The sequence below is a fragment of the Pleurodeles waltl genome, chromosome 1_2 (genome assembly GCF_031143425.1).
Source record: "Pleurodeles waltl isolate 20211129_DDA chromosome 1_2, aPleWal1.hap1.20221129, whole genome shotgun sequence".
NCBI lineage: Eukaryota > Metazoa > Chordata > Amphibia > Caudata > Salamandridae > Pleurodeles > Pleurodeles waltl.
Window position 1 is genome coordinate 1,306,625,299 of NC_090437.1, and position 21,086 is coordinate 1,306,646,384.

General features: G+C 46.3%; 1 protein-coding gene across 2 annotated transcripts in view; it reads right to left on the bottom strand.

Annotated features, from left to right (window-relative positions):
- EXOC6B (exocyst complex component 6B) overlaps positions 1–21,086 on the bottom strand; it is a 1,319,737-nt gene that overhangs the window by 704,402 nt on the left and 594,249 nt on the right. For both annotated transcript variants that reach the window (XM_069205590.1, XM_069205592.1), the window contains exons 17-18: positions 1,220–1,354; positions 855–1,034 (exon numbers count right to left, since the gene is read on the bottom strand). In XM_069205590.1, the coding sequence (XP_069061691.1) occupies positions 855–1,034; positions 1,220–1,354 (315 nt within the window). The remainder of the gene's footprint in view (positions 1–854; positions 1,035–1,219; positions 1,355–21,086) is intronic.

Genomic DNA, 21,086 nt, shown 5'->3' on the forward strand with positions numbered 1-21,086 from the left:
CAACAAAACCGCCAGTTTGCTAGGGTTCACATGATTCAGCTGCCATCCAGTTTTTGGGAACGCTCCCAGCCAGTCCCATGAGCAGAATTGCCGAGGCCCAGTTTTACACTAACATTTGTATGTTTACATGGGTGAGTGTTAATTCACATGTTGTGAATCACAAACTTGAGTCTATATTTGCAAATGAGGTCAATTGAGTACATTTGTGAATTTGTGGAAAAATACAAGAACTCTCTGGTTAGCATAATTCAAAATGAAGGCATTCGGGAGTATGTGAATACTAATATTGTGCCCTTTAACAGAGTTCCTCAAAGATGTTACCATCAACCAATGCACAAGATTAATTAATATGTAAAAATAATTTAGAGAAGAAGAGGTAGGAAACATCCGATTCTTGGAGGCACTACACAATTCCGCATAATATAATTTCCCCATCCAACGAGCTGATATAACTCATTTAATTGAGCCTCCAAGTCAGGAAGCTGTCCAACATTTTCATCATAGCTGTGTGCAGAGAACACCCTCATTACAGAACAGCTACTCAATGGAGATGCAATATTGTCAGACTACCCACTGTTTTTTAAGTAATACAACCCATAAACTGCATATAGAAGAATTAGTGTCCTCACCATCGCCAAAACAGACGTGTAGATTATAAATTATGTGAATTATGAAAATCGCACATAAATGTAACTTTATCTCCTTATAATTAATGTTGATTTATTGTGCAAAAAGCATAATTAAACATGTAAGAGCAAACACAGGCAGTTAGAGTCAGTGATAAAGAGAAACAGAAAAAGCAAACGTTCAAGTAAGTGGTCTACAGTACAATAAAAAAAAGAGCTGCTACTTACTGGGAGATGTGTGAAAACAGCAAATGTGCTGTTGAGAAAGGCAATAAGATCCGTCAGATAATCACTAGCTCGGCCCTTAGACTCCAATGCCATCCAGTCATAGTCCACCAGTTGCAGGAACTGGTCAATTTTCTGGTTTAGGTTGGTGTAAATCTCTTCCTCTGCTGCATGGCGTGCATCCTAAGAACATAATATGGCACCAATTGTAAATGGAAACAACTCTGGGGAAGCCAAAGCAACAGGAATGCACAAGGAAAGTGTATATGAATCTATAAGAAATGTAGATTAACATAAACAAAACCATTGTGAAAAAAGCATGGTCTATAAAGTGTTGAAGATGACAAACTTGAATAGCGGCACCTCACCTTGAAAGTGGTTAAGCCGTACAGTCTGGTTGTATGCACCGTCTCTGGAAGAACATTGGTGATGTTCGTGATGAATTCCTCAAGGAACTTACAGGATATCTCCAGGTGTGTTGTATTTATGATGATCTGTACAAGCTGTTAATGAAACAGATTTTTTTGTATTTAGTTCCAGCATCTCGCCAATGACAACATTGAGTAATAAAAAATTATAAAAAAATCAGGCAACCTTCAAAGGAGAAATCTCCTTTCTTCTGGGCACAATTTTCTGATCAATGAAGAATGCTCGCTAAGGTAAAGGAACAGAAGCTAGTCTACTGTGCTGAAACACCTGTGCAGGACAGCTCATAATCCTCCCAATTGTGGTGAGATACCCTGTGGGACACTGGATGACACTGTAAATTAAGAGAAAATCCCCACTAAAGTTGGGATACATGCCTTACATGTACAGTGACATACATTCCTTACAAGGTTTTTAAGGGGTGAGATGCCATAAGTTTATGAAACTTGGGGGACGTGATGGTCGACATCACATCAAAAACAACCATGCAGTAACACACCTGATGCACTGACGTGTGGCTATAGAAAGATTTGCACCTCATTAAGTTTTTGGTATAGCAGGCAAAATGCTGTGAAGCCAGATAACGCAAAAGTAGCCAGAGAGTTAAGGGTGTACTGAAAATGCTAAGCAGTACAAAGAAAGGATTCTAATCATTTACATCAAGTCACTAATTGTAATGTGACACAGAAAGGGGCAAGGAGGAAATGAAGCTGGGATATGTGATGTGATGACTTTAATGTTGTAGAGTATGGCGCCTGGAGGGATTGTGACCTTTGGCAAACCACTCCAAGTCCAAACAAGCAGTCCTGAGGCGATAAAGTCAGGTCCCAGGAAAACCTAAGCAACAACATTGATTATCTATGGGGATTTAACTTCTATGAGGACCTTTATCCAGCAGAGAATCAGACAGGAGAGTCACAGCTCTTGGATAAAGCGTGCCCAGTCCAGAGTTTGAGTGCCAGGCACATTGGTTAACTTAAAGTAAGATTAGAACCAAATGGATTGTACACCTCCATAATTTGTGAAATATACTTCTCTCGTAGGGGATTTCCATTTATAGAAGGGTTGAAGAAGGTTTTCCCTCCCATTAGGGGACCTTCCCATCCCTGGGAGCTTAACATTGTACACTCTAGTTTTATGCAGGATCCGTTTCAGCCTCTTCACCTTTCTTGGAAGACAGCTTTCCTTATAGCAATAACATCACCTTGTAGGGTTAGTGAGATCCAAGCACTTTGTTCTCACGAACCATACACAGTCTTCTACTCTAACAAAGTGGTATAAGAATTCACTCTAAATTCCTCCCTAAGGTTATTTTGGACTTCCATGTTAACCAGACCATATCTTTATCTACATTCTTTCAGAATCCCTCTACTCCAGCCAAAAATTATCTTCATTCCCTAGATTTGAGGAGAGTTTTGAAGTTCTACCTCAATAGGACATGAGACATTCACAGATCAAACCAATTGTTTATGAATTATGGTTTGATCCTTATGAGCTTGGCCTCTTCTAAACAATCCATCTCCCACTGGATAGTTTCCTGCATCCTGTTGTGCTATCAAAAAGCTAACAAGACACTATCAGCTAAACCTAAAGCACACCCACTAGAGGTAAAGCGGCTACAGCTCCTTTATTGAGAAATATCCCTAGTACAGATATTTGCAAAGCAGTCACATGGAGATCTGACCATACACTTACCAAACATTATTGACTGGATTCTGATGCCAGAGCAGATGCTCAAGTAGGACAAACCTTTCTTAGAAATCTATTTGCTTGAAACTCAACAAATGTACCCTGTTTGTCCTCTCCACCACCTTAAGTAGGGATGGGCTTGCTGCTCTATTCAGTGCTTATGACTATAAACTGAAATCCCCTATGGGAGAAGGAATACTTTCTTACCTGTAACTCCAGTTTTCTAGTAGGGGAATTTCAATTATAATAATAAGCAACCCTCCCTCCCGTCCTCCCCGGTGGAGTGGACAGAATTAACCAGTAGACCAATATATCACACATGTCACCTCAAAAAGAACTGAAGCAAATGCCATCTGCTCAGCATGATGGGTACTGGTGGTTTCTGGGTTCTTAAAGGCACAGCCTCTATTTTAACTCATATAATGGGAGTAAATGGGGCTACAATGCCCTGCCTTACTTCATCTCTCTATTCTACCAAAAAAAGGTTTGTGAAAAACATTTATGCTGTTTTACAAAAGCAACATGAAGTTATATACATATATAATCTTTTGACCCCTTTTTTGAGTACAAGATGAATAAGTGGGCCACTGTAACCTGTAGGCTGCATAACATTTTTCTCTCTTAACTAACTCTGCAGGCCTTCTTGAAGAAAGGCGAACATCTGCACTTAAGAAGATATATTGTGAAAAGGTGCTCTGGGGTCCCTGCATGTGGGCAGGACTATTCAGTACTTATGACTGTAATGGAAATTCCCCTAGGAGAGAACTGGAGTTACAGGTAAACTATCTCTTCGAGATCCATCAGGTAGGTACGGCCCACCTGGTACTTCTTGGAGATTCAACCTTTCAGACGAGCCAATAAAGCAATAATGGGAAGAAGTGAAATTGGATAGGTGCCGGTGAGAATTACAGTTTTTTTTTTATACATCTAGTGACACTGAAAAAGGAAGATGACCAGTCAAAATCATGCAAATTAATGGATAATGAAAAGTGGAGGCAAACTGAACTTTAATGTAAAATCACTGGTTTGAATGAACATTTAGTGAGGAGGCAGGAGTTATTTATGTAAAAATGTGGACTAAAGTACCAGAATCCTAAACATGGATTACTGGAGAGATATGAACGAAGCGTGTGTCAGGGGAGTTTGGTTACTTCCTAAGAGTTTCTACTGAATAGGCACATGTAAAACAGATGGAGATGGCAGTGAGAGCCCAACTCACTTCACACTTGCCCTGGCTGCACACTTGTCTTGTTATCTGCAGCAGAGGTAGCCTTATGGCTGATGGGTGGTAGGGCATGGACAAAGAAAATCTCGGAATAAAGCTGCAAAATGGAAGATGGAGAAAGAAAATGACATAGAATGAGAGATGAAGGAAAAGAAGGAAGTAGAAATAGGTGAACAGCAGTGAAAAGGATGGAACAAGAGGAAAGAAAGAAACAATAGAGTGAAAGTAAGTATGTTCTAAAAAGAGGGAGATGAGAGGCAAAGGATAGACAGGTTAGAGGAGGGAGAAAGAAGTACAATGTTGGAGATAATGAACAGCAGTGAAAACTAAGGGAGTGAGAAACTGTAAAAACAGCAGAAGTTAGGAATTGATGAAAAGGGCATGGGGAAGGCAGAAAGAGAAAGCCCACCAATAATTGGTCATGACTACCAGAGACATTTACAGATATACATATAGATGCACTGACAAATATGCATATAAGTAGACACGCAGCTATATATGAATGTACTGTTCCAAAGAGAACATTACAGGTTTCATGTTCCATATGGGAATCTTACGGAACAGGAAGGGGACAGGACACAGAGTAGATGAAAAGCAGGGATATGGGGCAAAGGATAAACAGGAAAGGGCATTGTCCGGATAAGACAGACAGCCCTACATCTAAAGTTACCAGGAGGATTCTAGTGATACCATAATCACCAGAGTAAGTCTGCGCTTATTGCTGCTGCAAACGTATTAACCTCATTGAAAACAATTGGGCTACATCTATTTACGTAACAATATACGCTTTGCCATTTCTTTTTGCTTTCATCTGTGCTAAGTTCCACAGAAAGAATTCCACCTCTACTTTCGACAGTTCCTATGATGCCAACAGTTCCTCGGGTAACACATGCAATTCCATCCTCCTCACTTGCATCACTGAGTTGAGATGAGAAAATAGAAGAATCTGCCTCCTCTTCACCTGAAGATCCTGTTTCAGTAATGACACTTTACTGGGTATGGAATGCCTCAGGTCTGGGACCCTGAGGACCATTAAGATGGTGCTGCTTTCTGAATTGTGAAGACATCTGGCAGTAAGTGTGCAGGCATTTTAAAATTAAAGCTCCATTGTCATGTTCATGGGGAAGAAGATGAACCACAGCGAATTATTATTTCATCATTTCCAGCACTGACTATTTGAGGGAATAGCCGTTAAGACCAATAAACCAAATCAGGCAATGTGCTACATCTTTTCCAAGGTTTCAGTCTTATGTTCCAGTGAAAGTGGAGCCCACTGCACACTGCCAGAGGAATTGGAATGGGCACCGTAGGCCCCTTTCAGCCAGCCCATCGTGTGCTGCACCCTGTGGCCACCTCTTTGGCAGCTGTCTCCATTCCATACAGCTTAGGTTGTACTTTTCCACAAATTCCCTTTTCACCTTATCTAGTTTTGTTAGAATGGGGTTTAAGGCAGCCGTCATAATCTACAGACCAGTTGCCAAATTTCCAACTGTTCTTTCAGTGCCACCCTCCTCTCTGACCCTATTTTTCCTGTGATAGGGGGGCTCAAAATGTCCTCTTTTTCAGTATCTGCTCTGATTTGACCTCATGCACTATACCCTCGTCAGCATTAGAGCTAAGGCATGCTTGAAGGCTGTGTCCAGCGTCAGTTTGCAGGAGGGGCGTGAGGCAAAGGTAAGCAGGCGGGCCGGTTTTCTTTAGCTACAGATACAATCACATTTGCCTGGGCCGGCTTGGCTGCTGGCGCTTGACCCTAAAGCCTGCTGAAGTCTTTGAACAAGGTTCGGATCTCATTATAACCAAGTACAGAATATGGCTGCCTCACTCTTATGAGCAGTAGGACAATGAGTCAACCTGAGCAGGCACAGAATGAGGTGGGTCTCGTCCCGTCCTGAGTCTCTGAGTGTGACACTGAGCCCACGGGGAGTGGCTGTGCTCCTTTTCAGCCTCACAGCTAGCACTGATGTAACCCAGGGTGGGCAAAGAGGCTATGCAAGAAGAGGCTCTGCTTTTGTCTCCAGCAGCAGAGAGCTGAGCTACAGGTGCTCGCTACCACCTTCCTATCCGAAAAACTGGGAGGGGGCTCTTGTTCTCCACTGCATGGAAATAAAGAATAACTCAAACTACTAAAATAAGCAGGAAGAGATTTTTTTTTTTTGGACAACAGTAAATTATTTTTGTAAATGTCATTGTGAAGAACATTCATTCTGTGTCAAAATGACCGAGGGAAGGGAGAATAGACATGTTAGAAGAGGAATAAAATGGACTGAGCAAGGAGCACAATGTGGAGAGAGACACTAGAGAGAGGAAAAGACATAGGGCTTATTTAGACCTGGGCAGAGGGAATACTCCGTCACAGACGTGAAGGATTTCCCGTCTGCCGTATTACGATCCCCATAGGATATCATGGGATCGTAATACAGCGGACAGAATATCTGTCACTATTGTGACGGCGTATTCCCCTCTGCCCTGATCTAAATTAGACCCATAGTGTTTGAGATAAAAAGGAGGAACTAGAGAGGAGCAAAAAAGTGATAGCGAGAATGAGAGCAGTCTACAAATCAAGTAGGAGAGGGGTAACGAGAAATATAGAGAGCTAGAGAATGAGATAGAACCTTCCACTTGGTGAAATGAGGGAACAGGGATTATATGTGTTTGAGAGAGGGAAATGGAACAGATAATATTTAAAGATAAATTAATAGGTTGCATTTAGAGCGAATTCCTGCAGCTTTTCCAGATTCACATCATGTCTCTACCCAATAGACATTATGCACCCAGGTACATTCAGTCCCTAAGGGGATCGCTTGCAGAAAGGCTCCTGAGTGACAACCATAAGAGGAAGCCTTGTATATCTCTGTGTACAACCATGGATGCCTACAGCAACTTCCCAGCATGTTTGGCAGTCACCTAAAGGTGGTTGGCAGATACACTGGGTCTGAAGCTGACCAAGAAAGTCAGTACTTCAAGGGTGAGCAGGAACTTCAGGGGCATGAAAGTAAGGCAGAAGGAACTTCATTAACCTGAGGATTACCAGGAGTCTCCAGCGCCTAATGTGAGCAGGAGCTTTAAGGATGTATATCCTAAGCAGGAACCACTTAGAGTCCTGAGGTTGGCCAAGAGCCTTAGGGAAACAAAAGTGACCAGGAGCTCCAGGGAACTTAGCAGAGGCCTGTGGACAAGGAAGAGCATCAGGGACATGAGAGTGAGCAACTGTTTCAAGGAAACTAAGGTAGACCAGAGTTTCAGGGCTGTATACTGGTAGAAAACTGGAGCTTCAGGCCTTTAGGGTGTGCAGAGCACCTGGTGATTTCACTGGAGAGTAAACATAGGAATCAGAGCATCTCAGGTGAACATGGTTCTCAGTGACCTGAAAGTGAGCTAGAGCTTCTGGTTAAGAGTGCACAAGAGTTACATGGCCCACGGATGAACAGGGAAATCAGGTGACATAAATTCCATAGGCATCTGAGATTGAGCAGGGGCCTTTCTTGACCTCAGCGTGAGCAGGAGCATTAGGGGACTGAGGATGCAAATGAGCTTAGAAGTCCTGTTGGTATATGGGGAGCTTCAGCACTAAGTAATGATGAGGAGGTGTATCAAGGCCTTAGGGTGAGAAGGGCCTCTGGTACCTTGAGGGTAAACAGAAGCCTCCGGACACGAAGGATGCGCATGGTTCCCACAGCCTCATGTCATCCAGGGACCCTGGGGGTTTGGGAGGTGTTATGGAGAAGCCCAGACTTAGGGTCCAATGGGTGACTAACAGATTCAGGGATCCGAGGTACAGAAACGTATAGGCCTGATGTTCAGGTGAGGATACGTGTGGGTGAGTTGCAGAGGAGTAATAGTATATCTAGTCTTGGCTAATGTTACTAAGCCTACGAGCTTCGAAAGTTTAATTTATCAGCTTTCTCCCAAAAATTACCCCCCTGATACTAAGCACTGTTTTATCAAAGGTTATCATCTACAAATGTGGGCTTAATTTTGGTCCCAATCTGACCCTGTCTGTGTCCATTAGCATCTCCATAAATGGTACTTTAAAACAGACTTATAATTAAATGTGTTTCACAGCATTTTTGTAAGCATGTTTACTTGTCATACTGTTTAAGATTACAAACAGAGTACCCATGCTAAGCTGAGTTTGGTGATTGAGGGCGTGGAATTCTGCTGAAGCAATATGAACGTTCAGTTGTGGTTCACACTGATTGTAGCTATTGGTGAGCATATTCAAGTGCTTCCACTGTGATAAAAACCTTGATTCCGCCCCGGGGTTTGTTCACGTTTATAAAGGAAAAAAGATTTGTCTCGTGATTGTTCTAAATAAATTACAGTAGAGGTACTAAAATACGAATTGCATAGAAATTCGAGCTCATCTAAAATAATGTTCCTATCTTGTAAGACAACAGAAGATGGTCGGCATTCCTTCCATCAGTTCAGTGACACGCTGCACCTGCGGTAGCTCTGTTTGCCGTGCGTTGCGTGAGTAGTGGGGTTGCGTAGAGTGAGTAGTCGCATAGGGAAGAACTGTCACCTGCATTCCCAGCTCAGTGCATGGGAATTCTTCGGGCGTTGGTGCCTGCGTTGAGGGGGTTACCGGCGGAGACCGGCTCAGGACTTGCTCCTGCACTCGCAGGGCATCGACGATTCGAGTAACAAAAGAATCCTCGAGTCACGCTCACACCGATGTGCACTGTAATATGATGCACAGCAACTAATGCACCACCTTTGCTGTGGCAAAAAAAATGTCCAGCATCACATCACTCCGTGCCCAATTCCTGTGTTACCCATTCGGGCAGTGTCTCCTCAGGGTTCGTGGGGCCACGGGCAAGACGTTTTAGCACCCATGTTGGGAAACAGCATTACAGTTATCATTAGTTTTCAGATAATACAGGCCCTCAGTGGTGCGGTTAAGAAAGCTGTAGTGAAAAGAGGGAGGAACGGAACAAAGAAAGGCAGGGATTTTCTGGTTCATGAGGTAGTGTGAGACGAGATACAACAACATTTAGAAACAGAAAAATGAAGTACAGAAAGGTGAGGCAGAAAGAAAAGCGGGGAGAGAGGGAGGCACAGAAGACAGAATGAGATGTTTAAGTTACAGTGAGGTAGAGAGAGGTAAGGAGGGTGACCAATGTAGCAAGAGAGAGACAGATTGTAGTGCAATAGGTAAGTGAGGTACATACACAGAGGTAGGTAGAAAGTGGTGAGGTATTGATAGGTTGCAGGGGCTGCTAGGGTTGAGAAGTGTGACCATTCCTCCCCCTCTCCCCCCCTCCCCCACAACCTGCAGCTGCAAAACCTTTACAAGAAAACAATAATAGCACTACCCCTCAGAGCGCATGTGTGTTTGGCCAGCTATTTCGGGCCAGCCAAACACACATGCGCAGTGTGCTCTCTCCAGCCTGGCACTGTGTTTCTGGCCTGGAGAGAGCCTGCACAGGCTCCCAGGCAATTCTGATGCTGCTCTGAGCGTCAGGATTGGCCGCAGGGCAGACTGGGAACCTGTGCCTGCAGCAGAGGAGACGGAGGAGCGGCATGGCAGCATGCAAGTAAATGTTTTATTGTTTGTTTAAAAAAAAATTCATTTAATGTTTACTCCCCTCCCTCTAAGCGCCGCCCTGCCACTTCCGTGCCCCGCGAGCTGTGACTGATAGCTTGAGAGAAAGAGGTAGGCAGAGAAAGGAGGAGATAGAGAAAGAAACAGGGGGATAGAGGGAGAAAGATGGAAAAAGGAGAAACAAAGAATAGAGGAAGAAAGAGTATTGTAAATATCTTTTGACCGGGGGTTTCCTGGAAGGTGGAGGCAATTGCCCATTTTCCCATGCTTTAAAACATCTCTGAATGCAGAAGTCTACCCCAAAGGGTTTGCTGTACACAGACGTGAAATGGGCAGACTAGACAACATTTAACTCAATGTTTGTATAGTTCACCAGTGACTGTGTTTTATCAGTGTATTAACATCGTGATCCCCTTTGCGGAAACCCATATACATGAAATTCCAGAAAACCGACATTTAGTACTACATATGGTCAACTAACATTCCTTTTTTTATTAGGTTTCACCTGCACAACGCTTGCAAAGTCTTATGTTACAAAAAAAAAAAAAATAATAATCATTAAAGGCCCCTACTACGTCTCATACTTAGCTGAACTTCCTATTTGTTCCTTCAAATGTCACTACACAGTCGCTTGAATTTACTTGCTGTTTATTGGACAGCAGGTTACTTTCTCCAGTATTGGAACTTTCATAGATTCACATGCTTGAATACTTACCCGTTGTCAAGATGGGAGTCCCCGGTATAATACATAAGATATGTTTAAATATATACCTACATTACATGCATTAGGCATTTAGCTTAGTAACATATCACAGTCATTTTGTAAAAAAAGAACCAAACCCCATAGCTCAACCAATCAGGCTGCACCACCCTCTAGAAGTCTCTTGTGAGGAACTGCCTTCCCTCAGATTTTCCACAGCATGTCGTGCTGAGGAGTCTCCTTTGAGCTATGCTCAAATTTTCTCTCAGAAACGTATTCCCTTGGACTTAGGAGTTTATATCTCTTCTACTTGTGCTTCAAACTGGCTGCCATGTCAGAGACACCAAAAAAGGGGCTTTTCAGATCCTGTCTGAACCTGTCTGAGAAAGAGATTATATGTAGATGACCCACATGATGATTGCATATACTGCTTATACCCAAATCACAAGACCAAAAACTGCAAGTTATGTAGAACATTTTCTACAAAGACTTTAAAGGACAGAGAGGGTTTTCTTCTTTTGTGGCTTCAAAAAGGTAAATCCTGCCATCCAGCCTCTGACGAGGACAGTGCCTCATCTTCTATCTCTGTCATGAAGACACCCGTTAAGAGACAATATGAAGGCTCAGATATTCAGAAACCTCCTAAAAAGGATCCAAAAAAGTAATCTGAGGGCTCTTCAAAAATTCACAGCCCTGCAAAGAAAACTCTTTCTGAGCCCCCAACACCACCTCATAAAATAAAACAAATTCAAGAAGCCAGGATCTGCGCTGTCGGTGGCACCTTTGCAGACTACGTTCTTGTCGATGACTATCATCAGTGACATCAACCATAGTCACTATTTCCGTGTCGACGGCGGCGACCTCAGGATCCTCGTCAAAGGGGTGACCCAGCTCGTCGCCAGGACTCTATTCGTTATCTACGACCCACCCGTCGACGGTCTCGTCTAAAGACCTCACGACGACGGCCCCGTCAACGCTACTTCTGACGACACCTCCGTCGGCGACGCCCTAATCGATGATACTCCTGTCGACGGCATTCTCGACGTTGATGCTCCCATGCTAGAAGATAATAAGGAACGCTTCCACCCACAGCCTATGATCATTCCAAAGCTGGTGGTTTCAGCACCAAGTACTCCACAGTCGCTACATCTGCAGGTACAACCTGCCACTCAGCATGTTTCTCAGCAGAATCCGCAAATCCACGCCTCGTTGGATGATGAGGCAGAAGAAGGGGAAGTACTTACGATGCAGGATGAGTGGGACGAATATATATTGCCAACAACTGCCTCTCAGGAGCCAACTTCTGTTGAGTCCCCTGCAGAAGACATCATTACATTCCATAATCTATTGGAGAAAGCTGCCACACGCTTTGAATTACAAATGCCCACAACCCATCAAGATTGTTTCTTGTATGACTTTAAAGAACCTCATAGGAAAGTCATCAGAGCTATCCCAATAAAAGACCATGTGTGGAATCAGGGGATGAAAATAATGCGTAACCCTGTTACTGTGCCAGCGGTCTTGCCTACGCTAGATAAAAAGTATAAAGCAACGGATGGCAGTCCTGCCTGCCTATGAGGTCATCCGAAGCCGGATTCCGTAATTTCCCAGGCGGCACAAAGACATTCTAGGAACCCCTCTGCACCTCTGACCGTGCCTCCGGATAAGAAAGGTAGGTGCCTTGATAACATTGGGAAATTATTCTCCTCCATCTCTGCCATTGTGGTGCGCGCAGCAAACTCTTTAAGGCTCCTTGGCAGTATGATAGGCAACTATGGTCTGACATCACTCCCTCCTTGGACGAGCTTCCGGAAGCTAATAAAGCAGAAGCTAGGAAAATTCTTCTGGAAGGGCAGTGCTCGTCTTCAGAGATAATAGACTGAGTGCTAGATATTGCTGCTATGGCGTTTAGGCTTCTGGCTGGATCAGCAATGTTACGGTGCCAGGGATGGCTTAAAGCCATTAACTTTTGACTCTAAGTCCAAAGAAAGATTCTGGACCTTCCTTATGACGGGGAAGACTTTTTCGGCAAACATGCTGATGATGCCCCCCCCAGACAATCAAAGCAGACACGGATACTGCCAAATCGCTGGGCTCCCTACAATATAAGACAAAACCCTTTTGAGATGCCAGAGGTCAGTCTTCCTTTCGTGGAGGATACCAGCAATACAGGTGCCCAGCTTATTTCTATAACTTCCAACCTACCAGACCCCAATATCACCATTGACAGCCATTATAGCAGGCCTCCACAAAGAGGAAAGTCTGAGAGGCAAGCCAAAGATCCCTCCTGCACGCAATGACAACCTCCAACTGTCGGCTGCCTCTCCTGCCTCACTAAAATACCATCTTCACTGTTGGCATCAAATAGCAAACAACAGGTGGGTCCTAGACATAATACAATTCAGTCACCTTCTAGAATTTATATCTATGCCCCGTGGACACCTCCCTCCAAAGTATGTCAAAGGCATCTCCATCTTCTCAACCTAGAAACTGAGGTGATCTTAAGCAAAGGAGCAATAGAATTTGAACCCTATTCCCAAAGAGGAAATGGTTTCTAGTCTTGCTTCTTCCTAATCAGAAACAAATCTAGTCTATGGAAACCCATACTGGATCTAAGGGAGCTGAACAAGTATCTGAAAAAACAGTCATTCCGCAAGGTAACATTGAAAGACATCTTGCAGCTTCTCAACAGAGCAGATTACATAGCTTCCCTAGATCTGCAAGACGCCTACTTCCACATACCCATCGACCCAAAACACAGGAAGTTCCCAAGATTTATGGTAGCCGACAGGCACTTTCAAATCAAGGTGCTCCCTTTCGGGCTCAAGTCCACTCCCCGGATTTTTACCAAGTGTCTAGGCCCCTGTTGCAGCATATCTAAGACGCAAGTGACATAAAATTTTCCCATACCTGGACGACTGGTTAGTAAAGGCTTCCGACATCCAGTCAGTACGCAGGTCTCTCACAGCAACCTTATTCCTTTTCAAACAACTGGGACTCACTCTCAACTAGGAAAAATCCCAGCTTCGGCCATCCATAAGCATAGTCTCCCTGGGCGCCATACTGGATACAGTCCAAACCAAGTCTTATCCAACAGTGGACAGACAGCACAAGCTAGTCAAGCTAGTGAGACTGATTCAACAAAAAAAATCTTTCAGGTCGATGCTACAAGTTATTGCTGGGGATGATGTCAACTTGCATAAATCTCATTCCCCACTGTCGCCTACGTATGCATCCACTCCAAGAGGAGCTCGACAAGCAATGGAAGCAGACACAAGGCTCCTTTGAGGACACAACAGATGTAACTTCGCGTATGGCAGCCTCCCTCGATTGGTGGATAACAACCGAGAACATTTCTAGAGATCTATGCTTCTTAACCCAGGTCCTTCCATTAACTACAGTATAACGACGGACGCATCAATGGTAGGATTGGGTGCATGTCACATCACTCTTCACATAAACCTCATCGAGCTCACAGCGGTTTATCTGGCATTGCAGGCTTTCCTTCTAAGAATCCAAGACTCTTCAGTGCTTGTCAGAACAGACAATACTACCACCATGCAACACATAAACAAGCAATGAGGGACTCGGTCACCAGGCAGGTCGCTCCCCCCATCTGCCACGCAGCCCCCTGTGGGTTGAACCTCCGTTGCCGCTTTTGCCGCCTGACTACTCGCTCCCTTTTTTTCTGCACCCCTGCGCTTGGCTTCTGTGCCACTTCGTTTTTTCATTCTGTGCCCCTGTGTTTTGCTTTCTGTACCCCTGTGCTCTGTTGTCCCTCTCCCGCCGTGTTTTCCCAACGTTTCTTCCCCAGGTTTTCCCCGGGTTTTTCCCTCGCCGCTGAGACCCTGCTGCCCCGCCCCTTTCGCTCCCATTGGCTGCCCTGCTCCCACCTGCTTCTCCCTCCCTCTGCCCTCATATGGAGGCCGCGAAGCGGGCACGCAGTGGACGGCCGCCTAAGGCAAGCCAGTCTGCCCCCGTCCGCGTCTGGACCGCACCCAGCACCAGAACCCCTGGAACCCGCACCCCCTGCAACGCCAGACTGCACTACGACGCAAACACCCTCCACGCACTCAACACCAGACGAGACCACCCCTGCTACCGGGCCACCCCGAAACGCACCCAGGGGCCTTTCACCTGCCAGAACGGCAGATTCACCAGCATCCAACCCTCCACACCACCAGCCAGGGAACCCAACCACCTCCGCTGCATCCTCCTCAACACCCGCTCCGCTCGCAAATAACGCCATCGAACTTTGGGACCTCCTAGACTCCACCACCCCCGACGTTGCCTTCCTGACGGAGACCTGGCTGAACGCCACCTCAGCACCAGACATCGCCATAGGCATCCCACAGGGCTACAAGATCTCCCGCAGAGACCGCACCAACGGAGTGGGAGGAGGGATCACCATCATCCTCAAAGACTCCATCAAAATCTCAACGAACACCGATGACACCCTCACCACCGCCGAGCACATGCACTTCCAGATCCACACCGACCCCAACACCACCCTCAGAGGAACTCTCATCTACAGACCTCCCGGACCCCGCTCACAGTTCAGTGACACCATCGCCGACCTCATCAGCACCCACGCCCTCGTCTCCACAGACTACATCCTCCTCGGGGACCTGAACTTCCACTTCGAGAACAACAACGACGCCAACTCCACTGCCCTGATCGACAACCTCGCCAATCTCGGACTCAAACAGCTCGTAACGACACCTACTCACGCCGCTGGACACACGCTCGACCCCATCTTCTCCGCAAGCCCCCATGTCTCCTTCAACCACACCACCGAACCACACTGGACCGACCACAGATGCGTCCACTTCACCTTCAGAAAACCCACCACACACCACCGCACCCACCAGCTACCACGCCGCTGCTGGGGCAAGGTCACCGAGGACCAACTGACTACCGCCCTCGCCCTGAGACCACCCACCCACCCGACACCGCCGCGACCAACCTCACACAGTGGATCAACGACTGCGCCAACACCCTCGCCCCTCTCAAGACCCCTACAACCAACCACACCAACAAGAAAGCCACCTGGTTCACGAGGACCTCCGGATCTCCAAGCACACCTGTCGGAAGCTGGAGAAGAAATGGCTCCACGCATGAACACCAGATAACCACACAGCCCTCAAGAGCGCCACCCGCAGACACCACCAACTCATCAGGACCGCCAAGAAGACCGCCTTTAAGGACCACCTAGACAACAACGCACACAACACCAAAGAGCTCTTCAGCATCATGAAAGAACTCTCCAACCCCAGCTCCATCACCAACGACATCCCGCCATCTCAAGACCTGTGCGACTCCCTGGCCACTTTCTTCCACTGCAAGATCACCAACATCCACGACAGCTTCAACCCCGACCCCCCGCATCCACCACCGAGTCCACCACCCCTCCGACTACCACTCGCACCAGTCGCCTGACCGTCTGGTCCAGCGTCAGCGACGAAGACACCATCAAAACCATGAACTCCATCCACTCCGGATCCCCATCGGACCCCTGCCCTCACCACGTCTTCAACAAAGCCAGCGCAGCCATCGCGCCCCACCTCCGGAAAACAATCAACTGTTCCTTCGAGACAGCAAACTCCCCAGAAAGCTGGAAGCACACTGAGATCAACGCCCTTCTGAAGAAGCCCAAGGCGGACCCCAAGGACCTCAAGAACTTCCGGCCCATCTCCCTGCTCCCTTTCCCGGCAAAAGTGACCGAGAAGATTGTCAACAAACAGCTGACCCGCTACCTCGAAGTTAACAACATCCTGGACCCTTCCCAATCCGGTTTTCGCAGTAACCACAGCACCAAGACCGCCCTCATTGCCGCCACTGACGACATCCGGACCCTGATGGACAAAGGAGAAACAGCCGCCCTCATCCTCCTGGACCTATCAGCAGCCTTTGACACGGTCTGCCACCGCACCCTATCTGCACGCCTCCATGACGCTGGTATCCAAGAGAAGGCCCTGGCCTGGACCACATCCTTCCTCTCCGGCAGAACCCAGAGCGTCCGCCTCCCACCCTTCCGCTCCAAAACCACCGAGATCATCTGCGGCGTCCCACAGGGATCCTCCCTCAGCCCGACACTGTTCAATATCTACATGGCCCCCCTCGCATGACAACACAACCTCAACATCATCTCCTACGCTGACGACACCCAGCTGATCATATCCCTCGCCGAAGATCCCCACACCGCCAAAGCTAACCTCCACGAGGAATGAAGGCCGTAGCCGACTGGATGAAGGACAGCAGACTGAAGCTGAACTCAGACAAGATGGAGGTCCTCATTCTCGGACCCACCCCATCAGCCTGGGATGACTCTTGGTGGCCCACGTCACGAGGCACAGCCCCGGAACCCACGGACCACGCATGCAAACTGGGGGTCATCCTCAACTCCACTCTCTCCATGACCAGGCAAGTCAACGCCGTCTCCGTGTCCTGCTTCAACACCCTCCGTATGCTCTGCAGGATCTTCAAATGGATCCCCCTCGACACGAGAAAAACCGTTACCGAGACCCTCATCACCAACAGACTCGACTACGGGAACGCCCTCTACTCAGGAACTACAAACAAGCTCCTAAGACAACTCCAACGCATCCAGAACGCCTCGGCCGACTCATCCTCGATGTCCCCCGCCGCAGCCACATCACACTCCACCTGAGAGGCCTGCACTGGTTCCCCGTCAACAACCTTCAAGCTCCTGATCCACGCACACTAAGCACTGCACAACACCGGACCCACCTACCTCAACAACCGACTCAGCTTCCACACCCCCACCCAAAACCTCCGCTCAGCCAACCTTGCCCTCGCCACAGTCCCCCGCATCCGAAAAACCACTGTCTGCGGAAGATCCTTCTCCTACCTCGCCGTCAAGACCTGGAACACTCTCCCCACCATCCTACGACAGACCCAGGACCTGCTGGCCTTCAGAAGACTCAAGACCTGGCTCTTCGACCAGTAGCACCCCCCCCTCCCCAGCGCCTTGAGACCCTTGCGGGTATGTAGCGCGCTTTACAAATGCAGTGATTGATTGATTGATACTATCCAAAGAAGCATGGACCATTTGGAGATGGTGCATTCGACACTCAGTGCAGATAAAAGCAGAGCATCTCCCAGGAGTGCACACCACCACCGCGGATTCACTAAGCAGGCTAGACATCTCCCCAAGAATGGGAATTGAACCAGGAAACAATGGACAGAATATTCCTCAGGTGGGCTAAAACCAAATCGGAATCTGTTTGCGACGTCTCAGAATGCCAAATGCCGATTTTATGCAAGTAGGCATCACCAACTAGGATCGTGGGGAAATGCCTTTTCAATAGCATGGTCAGGGATTTATGCTTACGCTTTTCCTCAGATTTCTCTCCTCCCAGGAGTGATCAGCAAAATTAAATTGGAACCTTATCAAATACTCCTAATTGCTCCAGCCTGGCCGTGTCAACCTTGGTACACAGAGCTAATGCTGCTATTGTGTCCACCCATCCGGATAACACCAATTCCGGAGTTGCTAACCATCAATCAAGGCCAGGTGAGACACCTAGATCCCAGGTCTCTAAACTTATTTGCATGACTCCTGAATTCAATTATTTTGGCCAATTAGACATTCCTAACAACTGTAAGGACATCCTGGCTAAAGCGTGTGCCGATAGCACAAGTAAGGCATACCAACTGAAGTGGAAATGCTTCTGCTTGTGGCGTGTCTCCAAGGACATACACCCTCTTTCTTCCACTCCGGAACAAATCTTATCTTACCTAAGCCTAATGCATGTAATGCAGGTATAAATGTAAGCATCTCTTATGTATTACACTGGGGACTCCCTTCTCGACAACGGGGAAGTATTCAAGCATGTGAATCTACGAAAACTTAAAATACTCGAGAACTACAGTTACAGGTAACTTATTTCTTCCTGCTCTTCTGTTCTGCTTTCTGTTCTTCTTTTGCAGTCACTGGTGCGCGCCCGAAGTACACCTTCTGATTTTTGGTGATTGGTTACTTGTTAGTGTTTGTACACCAAAAGATGAACTGAACGCGAGTCAATTCGCGTTGAAATGTGTGTAAACATTTCAGCCATTTTGCAATGGAATATCGAGTACAGATGTAAAGCAAGCAAAGAGTGGGCTTATTCTGCTGTGTTTTTCATTACTTAGTCATTACATTCCTGATGAATAACAGTTGTAAATATCAAAATATCAAAATTGTGTGTTCCTTTCTTAAATTACCAGTCATATATATAACTTGGCAATGTTTTATTTGAAATTTATATTCTCTCAGTGACATATTAACAGGCACTCACATGCAGTTATCTTGCAGGCACTAGGGTCATGATTTGAATAGTGCAGCAGGTGCAGTGGCACCTGGACAAAAAGTTGTCAGAACTCCTCTAAGCCTCAGATATTGCTATATATTTTACTACTGAATAGGCAGTCACAAGTGCAGTTACCTTGCAGATATTAGGGTCATTATTTGAATGGTGCAGCAGGTGCAGTGGCACCGGGGTCAAAAAGATCTAGGCACCCCTTTAAACACCAAATATTGCTATATTTTACTACTAAACAGGCAGTCACTAGTGCAGTTACCTTTCAGGCAATAGGGCCATGATTTGAATAGTGCAGCAGGTGCAGTGTCACCGGGTCAAAGGTTGTCATAACTCCTCTAAGCACTAAATATCGCAATATTTTACTACTAAACAGGCAGTTGCAATGGTGGGTACCTTGCAGTTAAAAGAGGAGTGATTTGAATGGTGCAGCAGGTGCAGTGGCACTTCACTAACTACATATTACAATACACTAATACAATGCCATATTACATAAGATACAGATTATGAGTTTGGAACCCAGGATATTAATTCAGCATACATCATATATCACAATAAACTATTAACGGTTTATCAAATTTAAAACAAACATTATTATAATTGTTTTTAATATTTAAAATCCAGACAGAATGCTGAAAAAAAAACAAGGGCAACGCCTATTGGCTTTGCCAATGCTTATTGAATAAATTAATCCTTACTATAGTTTTAAACAAAACAATTTACAAAATTAAACTACTGGTAGTTAATTCAACTATAAAAAAAAAAAACTGTTTTTAGGTCCAGCATAGCAGCACGCAAGCACTGCTTTTCCGACCTGTTGGTATGTATCTGGGCTTTTAGCCACGCCCACCTCACACCCATCACTACCACTCCTTCCTGGGCTTGCCGTTCAAAAATCCTTTGTTTTCGTCGTTGGTAACTGCTTTACGTTTGTCCCTCCTTAGGGCGATTTTGTTGCCTTGGCCATCGATCTGGTTACATGAATAACTGCACTTTTACCAATAACTGACTACGAACGTTTTATCCTTTTGTCTCTCTCTGCGGTCACGGCAGCGCTTTGAATCGGTTCGCTTATTTCAATTGTTTCATTTTTATTTTCAGTTTGTGTGGCAAGAAAGTTCCAGTTAGCAATGTACAACGCTAACAGCTACCTCGAGCAAACGCGAGACCTGTTGCATTGCAAATGCTTGTTCTTACATGTTATTATAGATTTGGAGACGGCCTGCAAAGCACTGTCTGGCGTCGGTGTTCCCCGTGGTAACGAAAACTACTACACAAAAGCGGGGTACAGCGAGGTTTAAAAGGTCAATGAAACGCAGCAGAAAACTCCTCTAAAATGGTCGGGATATTGACAATGCACCTTAACAGGTACAAGCAGACAGAAATGAAACTAAAAGTTATTTTCATGAAACCGTATTCTCTTTGAGCCATTACGAATTCATTTTTAACCAGTGATTTTTGAAGAAATTATGACATAAATACACTTTTGATAGTGTTGTTTAATTTAGTGAAAAGATTTCAGAGCTTCTGTGTGTTTTTTTGTCTTGCCTTCGCCCGGCTTTGGAGAATTTAGGACAATTCAACTCCTCACAGTCTGACTTTCCGCTTAAGAATCGGGAGCCAAGGTGCAGCCTTCAAACAAAGCAGTTATGGACTGCCATTCTGCGGAACTCCCCCGCAGATCAGCTCCCGAAGCGCGGAGAGGTTAATGGAGCATTAAGCTGGCAGCAGTGAGAGGGGCGGTGAAGTGACAGGCGAGGAGTGATGGGCCGCGGGGAGAAAGCCCTCCCGGAGCACTAGGGCTTCTGCAGGGGACGCTCACGGTCCCGGGCCCGCGGGAGGCCGCCAGGCGTGCAGCCATGGGGCCGGCGGGCAGCTGGGCTGCACCTCCCGCCCTCCGAGGCGCCCGTCAAGTACAGACACGCAGGAGGCACACGGAGGCTGAAAGGAAGAAGCGCTAAACCGGGCCCGGCTGTGGCCGGAATGCATTTCATCAACAGCCCAGTGACAGCCTGGCCGACAACATAACCGCGACAGGTCTGGGCAGCGGCCGCGCCGCCCCACGCCGGTCCCCTTCATAACGATGTTCTCGAAGCAGCTCCAGCCTACCTGAAGCTGGCAAACCCAATAGGTTTCGCCTATGCGAGACCTAATGGCTTTTTTTTTTTAAACATACACTGCTGTGCAATATGGCATAAGGTAAAACAAACACTGGCAAAGCCAATAGTCTCGCCTATACAAGAGCTATTGGCTTTGGCAAAATGTTTTTCCCATGTTGTTAATTGGTGTGGCTGCTGTTCAACATGGCTAAAAGTTAGTGGAG